Raw genomic sequence first — 10,696 nt, forward strand, 5'->3', positions numbered from 1 at the left:
TGCAGAGTGGATGAATGGATGTCAGAGTTGAAGGACTGATGGATGAATGGCAGATTTGAGTAGATGCTAGCGGAATGGATAGATAGCTGGATTAATGGATGGCAGAATGAATAGCAGAGTGGCTAGATGGAGGGATCGCAGAGTGGATGGGTGAATAGATGGATGGATGGATGATGATGCGGAAAGATTGAATGAAGGATGAAAGAAGGAATGAATGGCAGAATGTAAAGATAAATGAAAGGTGGACAGAAGTATAAAACAATGAATGAATCGATGCATGGATGGAAAAGACAAGGAAGCTGTTCTAGGGAGAGTTTAGCTCACTTGCTTCGCTTACTTGGTGGCATCAGTGTTTTAGTTCAAAGTGGGGGCTATTGTAATTTTCTGGCTACTCCATTGGTCATGACCCAACAAATCTTGGAGGTGGTCACCAACTCAGTTCGAGTCGAGAAGCTCATCAGTCCTGCAAGGCCCATACCATTCCCAGAATATACACGCTGCTCTCACGCAATGATACTCAAAGCAGGAGAAGTTACTAACTGAATGGGAGGATGATCAGGGCCAGTCATTTACAGTCCCACAGTGAGACACAACCTACCCACTGCAGAAAAGTAGAGGGATTGTGTTGAATCCTGGTTTCAGTAGCTATTTCTGACTGAATCTGGAGTCCACCTGATGACGCGAACCATGCTGAATTTGTGCTGGTGTCATTTTCCGACACCAGGACATAATTCAGCAGCACCTGCACACTGTCTGCATGCCGTTCGGAGCAGAAACATGCAGACAGCAAGGGGGCTTTCTTATTTACACATCCGGCGGGCCCCAAAAGAAAAGCCTAATTTAAAGGGCTATCAGCCCTCATTTTGTCTGAATGTAATCAGGGTCAGACTGGGAACCCAAAGCAGCCCTGCTGGGTGGGGGGGAGGGGGCAGAAAGTGTGAAGCACTGCTGCTTAACAAAACGTGCCCCCAGCACTCCAAAACTGGCTCCCACCCTTCCAATCTCCCGGGTAAATGCCCGATGCCTGCTACGGCCCTGAGTGTGATACTGGATGGGAGCTATCTGGAGCCTAAAATCTAGAGGTCAAAGCAATGGAAGAAGACAGAGGTGGTATAAGTCAAAGGAGAGTAACCCTTCTCTACCAAGGGAATAGGGTAAGTAATGAACAAAAATTGCAGGTGTTTCCCTTGGGTTTAGTTATAATCTACGATTAAGTCACCACTTAGAATATCTGGGTTCTTCCCGTAGTGTAAGTCACTGATTTCCTCATACATTCTACGCTCACAAACTTTTTATGGAACCACAAATATAAGCACTTACAATCTAAAACTATATGAACTACGTAGCCAAGATATGTTTTTGCAAAAAATATTTTTTTTAATTTAAAATTTCAAGAAACAAAATATTACACATTCATATTATATAAAACACAGTGATCTATATCTCATTTGGTGTGGACTTCATATGTATATCAACACGTTGTTATTTGTTTCTATGCACGTTATTTTCAAATCCTCAAAAGAGATATCAGTTCATCTTACATTTATAATTACATTCAAGTACAATAAAATCAAATAAACCACGTCGACAAGTTTCGGTGGATCTTTGCTGTGCGCACCACCTTCTTCAGGACAGTTTAAAAACAATTCTGTAAAAACAATAAACCACAATCATTGATTTGACCTCGGCATACGTTTACAAGATATAAAAGCTTTAAGAGCTGCAGTGCATTGTCAATTTAGTCGTCATGAAGATATTACTCATTAAGACAATAATTACATTTTTTAAATACCTCGTATAGAGCTATTATACTTATTAGTAAGTCTTCTATGGGTCACTCATTGTGCTCTTCTACCCATTCCCTGTGCTGATTTTGTGTTCCAAACTAAAGACAACCATTCTCTCCCTTGTTTACTGCTCTTTTAATCTGACCAGTCTACTGATCGCGCAATTATGCTATTCTCCACACTCATACGACCACAATCCAGTGCCCTGATGTGTTGGCGTACCTTTGGTCTTTTAACCATACAGCCTCGTTGATTATTCACGAAGCGGATTCCGGACTCTTATTATTCGAAGTCCTATATTAAAGGAGACATGATGTTTATTTACTACTACTCCTTCTGTGTCGGACTTTAGTATTTGTGCCTTATACTTACTGGTTATCCTTGTGTGGGATCTTCGTTATTATGCCAGTTACTTTATTTTAATTTTTCAGGGTTTTTCCACGATTTGAATATTCCTTTTTGCTATCAAGAAAACATCCTGGCACCTAGTCTTAAGAAACAGTTCATATGTGTTTTTTCTATATAAAGACGCCACAGGTTCTTATCAAATCTTAGTATGCATCCTACTAGTTTTGCTTACCAGTATAAGGATAATTAAATATAATCCAGTGTAGTATTCCTTTTGGTCAAGGGTTTGCTTTTTTTTCTCCCTTTTCCTTTCTACTTCGCATGGGGAATTTTCATGAATTATCCCACTTGTAGTGTACTGCCAAAAGACAAGATTTTAAAGAACCTTTCAGAACTATCCAATATGTAGTACTTTCTTATAGGGGCAACGATGTTAACTTTTCGGGTAGTAATAATTACATTTGTAGTCCCTCATTATAATTTCCTTACAGTGATTTAGTCTAAGCTTTTCTTTTAATGTCCCCCGCTGTTTTATAGCAGTTTCTGTAATTTTTACTCTCTTTTATTTACAAACGGGTATTTGTACCTCTTTTTCTCTAGTTCCTCATGCCTGATTATATAGAGATCTTTCACCTCCGTAAAATTATCGCCCCTCTTTAATTTCTTAAAGGTAGCATTAGTTCAATGTAAAGTCGGTTCCCGTAGTTTAACTGGAGTTTTTATGATTTCCCGGGACCCATGACCTTGTTCATAGGAGTAGAGCATGTTTTTTGCTGATATTTTAATACACGCTCACTCTTTACGTCTATATAATCACAATTTAATTACTCTCACATTTATCTCAAAGGTGCACTTTTAACCCTCGAAAACAATTATTTGCCCGTATATTAACTAGGAGGGCCTTGCCCTTTCCTCGCCATTACCGATAAATTAAGCCCGTGTTCCCTTCTCACCTGGTGCCTGTTCTTACTCCTTACGCAGTTAGTGTCGGGTAACCCGATAGGTTTACAGTCCCCATTTTAAGTGGTTCATTTGGTCACGTGTCTAAATCACGTAATCCATTTTTGGCGGACATATTGGAGTGGGGCGATCTTTACTTCGTATTTTACTAAGACAAACACCCTCGCTTTAATGCCAGCTTATGTGGAAAATGATATTATTACCGCCAACACTAGTTATATTGCACTACACTCCTTGTTTTCCTACATGTATATGGTGTCATTCGATCTTTTTAGGTACAGGGGTAATTTTAAACTCCTATTAATCGTTACCATTTTAGAGTGAAGTCTAGGTTATATTCATATATATGTTGATTTTAACTCCTCCACTACCTTCGGTCACTTGTTGTATGCAGTATTAGGATGGCGGTAAAGCTGCGTAATCACGTGACCGAATGAACCACTTAAAATGGGTAATCGGTAATGGCGAGGAAAGGGCAAGGCCCTCCTAGTTAATATACGGGCAAATAATTGTTTTCGAGGGTTAAAAGTGCACCTTTGAGATAAATGTGAGCGTAATTAAATTGTGATCATATAGGCATAACGAGTGAGCGTGTATTAAAATATCAGCAAAAAACATGCTCTACTCCTATGAACAAGGTCATGGGTCCCGGGAAATCATAAAAACTCCGGTTAAACTACGGGAACCGACTATAAATTGAACTAACGCTACCTTTAAGAAATTAAAGAGGGGCGATAATTTTACGCAGGTGAAAGATCTCTATATAATCAGGCATGAGGAACTAGAGTAAAAGAGGTACAAATACCCGTTTGTGAATAAAAGAGAGTAAATATTAAAGAAACTGCTATAAAACAGCGGGGGACATTAAAAGAAAAGCTTAGACTAAATCACTGTAAGGAAATTATAATGAGGGACTACAAATGTAATTATTACTACCCGAAAAGTTAACATCGTTGCCCCTATAAGAAAGTACTACATATTGGATAGTTCTGAAAGGTTCTTTAAAATCTTGTCTTTTGGCAGTACACTACGAGTGGGATAATTCATGAAAATTCCCCATGCGAAGTAGAAAGGAAAAGGGAGAAAGAAAAGCAAACCCTTGACCAAAAGGAATACTACACTGGATTATATTTAAATATCCTTATACTGGTAAGCAAAACTAGTAGGATGCATACTAAGATTTGATAAGAACCTGTGGCGTCTTTATATAGAAAAAATACATATGAACTGTTTCTTATGACTAGGTGCCAGGATGTTTTCTTGATAGCAAAAAGGAATATTCAAATCGTGGAAAAACCCTGAAAAATTAAAATAAAGTAATTGGCATAATAACGAAGATCCTACACAAGGATAACCAGTAAGTATAAGGCACGAATACTTAAGTCCGACACAGAAGGAGTAGTAGTAAATAAACATCATGTCTCCTTTAATATAGGACTTCGAATAATAAGAGTCCGGAATCCGCTTCGTGAATAATCAACGAGGCTGTATGGTTAAAAGACCAAAGGTACGCCAACACATCAGGGCACTGGATTGTGGTCGTATGAGTGTGGAGAATAGCATAATTGGGCGATCAGTAGACTGGTCAGATTAAAAGAGCAGTAAACAAGGGAGAGAATGGTTGTCTTTAGTTTGGAACACAAAATCAGCACAGGGAATGGGTAGAAGAGCATAATGAGTGACCCATAGAGGACTTACTATTAAGTATAATAGCTCTATACGAGGTATTTAAAGAATGTAATTATTGTCTTGATGAGTAATATCTTCATGACGACTAAATTGACAATGCACTGCAGCTCTTAAAGCTTTTATATCTTGTAAACGTATGCCGAGGTCAAATCAATGATTGTGGTTTATTGTTTTTACAGAATTGTTTTTAAACTGTCCTGAAGAAGGTGGTGCGCACAGCAAAGATCCACCGAAACGCGTCGACTTGGTTTATTTGATTTTATTGTACCTGAATGTAATTATAAATGTAAGATGAACTGATATCTCTTTTGAGGATTTGAAAATAATGTGCATAGAAACAAATAACAACGTGTTGATATACATATGAAGTCCACACCAAATGAGATATAGATCACTGTGTTTTATATTATATGAATGTGTAATATTTTGTTTCTTGAAATTTTAAATTAAAGAAAATATTTTTTGCAAAAACATATCTCGGCTACGTAGTTCATATAGTTTTAGATTGTAAGTGCTTATATTTGTGGTTCCATAAAAAGTTTGTGAGCGTAGAATGTATGAGGAAATCAGTGACTTACACTACGGGAAGAATCCCAGATATTCTAAGTGGTGACTTAATCGTAGATTATACCAAAACCCAAAGAAGACAGAGGTGCACAGCAGGTTATCACTTTTCAAGTGCTTAGGAGAAACCTGTTCAACTCCCTATCTAAGAAATGTGCTTCCACTGTAAGAATGTAAGATTTATCAGTATATATGAGTAATTACACAAATATGGACGTAAACGGCACCTACTATTTTTTAAATAAAATTATTTTATCTCATCCTAGTGTAGAGTGTCAGAGTGCTCCCTATCACAGTTCGAATAGCATGTTTTTATAACTCTTGTATTTTTGATGATTGTATTGTTTTGTATGTTCATGTTTATGTGGCCCTCTTTTGAGAGCCAAAACATAATAAATAAATTTGATTTGAAATTTGATTTGTCAGAGTGCTTTACATCATGCACAATAAATCATATGTGTGTTCATCAGTGCACAGGAAGCATTCCATAAGCTGAGAAAGGTTACAACTTATAAGGAGTAGGAATCACATATAATCTATACCTGTAGATATTATACGTTAAGAGTGAATGGGCAAGAGAAACAAAGTCAGGATTTAACCCTAACGCAGAGATTGTGGTAACTGTACTAATAAGACTTTATTACTTCCCAAAGGAAAACATCTTTCAATAAAAACAGATTGAGAAAAAAGCAATAAGGATCTAAACCCACGACTTGCAGTTTGCATGCAATTCCTTGATGCTGGTAAATAGAGCACTTTGCTATATTAGAGACTTGCAACTTATGAACTGGAAGTAACAAAATGATCTCTTTGTCATAGCAGTAGCCCGCTTACCTAACTACATAAAAAAACAGATCTATTATTTTCTTATTACAAGATGTTCGTTGCAGCAAGCACATTACCATTTGTGCTACTTTTGGTCCCTTGTGGACCCCTTTCCATTTGCGAATGGGTTACCACCAACTTGAAGTTGGTGGTAACTGCAAATGTTTTGCCACCACATTCCTGGTCGCAAAACATTCCTTCATGCCATTTGACTCACCATTAAGAAGGGATGCCCTTAACACGCTCCTTACTAATAGCGACACGCAAATTCTTATTTTGCAAGTCGTTAATAGGTTACGACATGCAAAATTGGGTTGGTACATGACAAAAAACATTCTACCAGTTGCAAACCGGTAAAAGCTTCGTAGATCTGGCCCCTAGAATGGAAATACTTTAACATATGTCCTTGTTGCAATTTCCTTGCAGCAGATTTTTTTAAATAAATGCATAAGTTGACTGTCAGACTCTGATTTTTAAACTCCACCCCATGTGATTACTCCCCGTTTATTCTATTACACCTTGACCCCCAATTTTTAGGTTTCAGTAGAATTTTTTTCCAGTTCCAGCACTGAACCTTTATAGACGTGCATTATGGTAGTACTACTTAGGGGTTTGGGAACATTGAGCCAGGCTCTGGGAGGGTGGAAACAAAAAGCAGAGGTTGGGACACCAGAGGGGAGGTGATACCAGGAGAGGAGATAAGTCAGGGGTGGGAGGCAGAATGGGAAAGAGTAAAACTGATCGCCCGCTTGAAGTTATTCTTTCTTCCTTGAAAATGTAATGAAAAAGAATTATCTTTAACACTTGAGAAGTAGAAAGTTACAGGTCCAGTGACATGGCGTAAAACATTAAAAGAATACACACTTTCCAATCTCATCCTCCACCTAAACCAAACGCTGTTATCCTGAGCAAATTATTAAACAAGCATTTGCAATGCAATAGGTCTCACATTACTGAAAGTTTGAGCTACTGACATTGAAAATAACAATGCAAAGGCAATCGCTCAAACTTTCAGTAATGCAAGACCTATTGCATTGTAATTGCTTATTGTTTTTTGTTTTTCAAATAAAACTACGCAATGTTGGCTTACATGTGCAAGGTACTTCAGGACGATGGCAAAACAACGCTCTGCCGAATTGTAAATGGGACTTCTGTCTGTCAGGATGACAAGCTCTTTAACATGTATGTTTTTGTGGCCCCTGCTGTCCGAGTAACACAAAACAGATATCTATGCCAACTCTTTACGCAGGTAGAAAGCAAGCACTAACTCTTTTATATCACACAGAATCTCTCCTGCGATGTTACCTCTTGTTTCACATTTTTATGTATTTTATGAATAAATAAATGCTTTTATTTCTGTGTTAAGAAGTGATTTGAATGTTTTTAGCTGCTAAAGGCTTTTAAAGAAGCTATGGATAAAATAAACTTAAAACATATGTTAGGGGCACTCTAAGAAAAGTGTCACATACAATTTGTAAAATGTCTTGACTTAGCATCCTGTTAGTGCACAATGACTGCAAGCAGCCTGTGGGGGTGGCTAAAGTAATATTTATGCTTTAAGGGGTGCATTTGCATAAGACAACCCTAGATCCCTTAACTTCTCTGCTGCCACGTTTTGTAATATAGAGCTTAACCGGCCGGCATTAGAGTGCTTTACACAAGCACTAGGTTACATTACAGAAGGTCAGATTCATGTCTTTAGGCACGGGTTGATTACGTGTTTTACCCAGAATCACAGGATGTGGGGCCGACACCAAGACTCAAACCTGGTTACCCAGCTTCAGAATTGGCAGCTCTGGCCATGAGGCCACATACCCTTTGTGCTGAAAGAGGCCCTCGTGGTGACCTGTCAGTGACAGAGGTGATAGAGCTGTTTACTCAGACTTTGTTATTCCAAGCCAGCTTCAAAGGCAGAAGGATTTTGTTAAGTGACTTTTAAAAGCATGCTGGACAGCTGTCTGCAGCAGAGGGAGCCTCACGCGAATGCTTTTGAAAACTCAAGCATTTGGAATGCAATAGGTCTTGCATTTGCGAGTGTTTAAACTATTGGTATTGTAAATGACAATAACTTTCATTTCTCTGTTGTGTAATTAACACATGCATTACAATGCCAAAAGCTCAAACACTTGTAAATGTGAGACCTATTGCTTGGAAAGTTAAAGCACGCATGGCACACTGAATGTAGCAGGAAAGCATGTGGTGCCTGCAGTAGTAGAAACTCATTCAAGGAAGTAATGCTTACAGATTAAATAAGACGTACTGTGTAACAACCGAAGTAAAAGGGCTAGTCCTCATAGGAGGTAACAAATAAAGACAAAGCGGTACTAAGGAGGGACTAACAAGCCTATCAACGAATCAGAAGCCAGCATTTACGAAGGACAATGAAACAAGCCAATGACAAATAAGGGAGGAGAGTGGGCGGGGCTTCAAGTCCTTAATCTTATACAGCATGCCTCGCAGAGCAGCGCATGCACTGCCCAGACTCGACCTAAAAAGCACCAAATCCCAATGTCTTCCAAAATTGGATCGCTTCGAAACCGGAAAGACGCTGTTATTTCCGTATTTGAAATAGCACCTGCATGGTGTAGAACCAAGGCTGTGGTGGTGCACTTAACATGCTGTCATTCAAAGGGAATCTGTCTGGTTACACATCTCAGTAGGAGCCGGTACTTACCTACATACTTCCAAACAGTCGTTTGACAGGCGTTGGCACCTGACGGGCAGGTGGTGACGGTCGTCATGCAGTTGCTGTTGCTATTCTGACCCTCGCATGTGTAGCACTGCAAGGAATGCACTAGAAAGAAAAAAATGTATCTAAACAGACACGCAACTTTACTTCTCGAACCAATACCACCATCTCGTACCACACCACTCACCCATCCTTTTGCATACACCCAATACCACCACACCTCTCTCTCTCACAAACACCCTATATGACCATTCTTCTAACACACCTCTCACACACCTCATACCACCTCTCACCCTTCCTCTCACATACACCTCATACCACCTCTCACTCTTCCTTTCACATACACCTCATACCAACTCTCCCCCTTCCTCTCACACACCTCATACCACCTCTCACATACACCATCTCCTACCACACCTCTCTCACACTTCCTCTCACATACACCCCACACCACCATCTCATTCCACACCTCTCACCCCTTCTCACACACACCTCATACCTATCCCCGTGCGGAGGGCTGCAGTCAGCAGGGAGCCGGGAACCACCTTCACACCTCTCACCCCATCTCTTGCAAACACCCCATACACATCTCCTACCACACCTCTCACCCTTCCAGTCACACACACCCCATACCACCATCTCATACCAGACCTCTCACCCCTTCTCACACACACCTCATACCTATCCCCGCGCAAAGGGCTGCAGCCAGCAGGGAGACGAAAAAACCTTCACACCTCTCTCACCCTTCCTCTTACACACCTCATACCACCTCTCACCCTTCCTCTCACACACATCTCATATCACCTCTCACCCTTCCTCTCACACACACCTCATATCACCTCTCACCCTTCCAGTCACACACCCCATACCACCATCTCATACCACCTCTCACCTTTCCTACACCTCACACCACCTCTCACCCTTCCTCTCACACACCTCACACCACCTCTCACCCTTCCTCTCACACACCTCATATCACCTCTCCCCCTTCCAGTCACATACACCCCACACCACCATCTCATACCAGACCTCTCACCCCTTCTCACACACACCTCATACCTATCCCCGCGCAGAGGGCTGCAGCCAGCAGGGAGACGAGAAGCACCTTCATGCTGAGAGGATCCTGTTAGCTTCCAGAAGTGCTGCCTGGCCGGCCCTGGGCCTTATATACCCCTGCGGTGTTTGGATTCCTTTCGCTTGGATACAGTGGACGTCGCTAACAACGTGGAACATTGGATTGCACGGGGAAGCTTCCCCTCCAGGCACCAGAGCTTCTAGTGACACCGCCCGTTCTTTGCAGGGTGAGGCCTAATCTGTTATTAAACGCGCCCCTTCCATTCTTCTCTGGTTCTGAACTTCAGACACTGAAAGCTGATTGAGCATGTGGCAATGATACATAAGGTCATCCAAGTGCCCATGTATTAAGAGGGAAAAGACAGTAAACAAAAACACGCCTTGACAGTACCCTAGGAACAAGCATTGACAACGTCAACAGCTTTTCTTTTTCTATAAGAATTGTGTGCCTGCCTCCGCTGAACAAAGGCCCACAGAACAGGTACCAAATGAACAGCAGCGGTGCAGACTTCACACACACACAGAAGGAACACAACAGAAAAGGCAGGTTGAATGGAAGCCTAACTTACACTCAGGGAACAAGCACAACACAGGCAGCGGCAGTGCAAGCTTCCCTTACATAGGTAATAGGCACAACATAGAAAGCTGCCGTGCCCCTTGAAAGAAAGCGACCAGGACCAGCACAGTCAACTGCACGACTGCAGTGCAAGCTTCCCTTTCACATAGAGTACAACACAGTGAGCTACAGCAGCAGCTTTAC

At 40.8% G+C, this 10,696-nt stretch overlaps 1 protein-coding gene across 2 annotated transcripts in view; it reads right to left on the bottom strand.

The window, feature by feature from the left end:
* LOC147724788 (lymphocyte antigen 6E-like) overlaps positions 1-10,056 on the bottom strand; it is a 35,931-nt gene extending 25,875 nt beyond the window's left edge. For both annotated transcript variants that reach the window (XM_086967073.1, XM_086967071.1), the window contains exons 1-2: positions 9,922-10,056; positions 8,848-8,967 (exon numbers count right to left, since the gene is read on the bottom strand). In XM_086967073.1, the coding sequence (XP_086823199.1) occupies positions 8,848-8,967; positions 9,922-9,973 (172 nt within the window). In that variant the 5' untranslated portion in view covers positions 9,974-10,056. The remainder of the gene's footprint in view (positions 1-8,847; positions 8,968-9,921) is intronic.
* Between the last annotated feature and the right edge of the window lie 640 nt (positions 10,057-10,696).

The sequence above is a fragment of the Lissotriton vulgaris genome, chromosome 4_1, assembly GCF_964263255.1.
Source record: "Lissotriton vulgaris chromosome 4_1, aLisVul1.2, whole genome shotgun sequence".
Classification (NCBI taxonomy): domain Eukaryota; kingdom Metazoa; phylum Chordata; class Amphibia; order Caudata; family Salamandridae; genus Lissotriton; species Lissotriton vulgaris.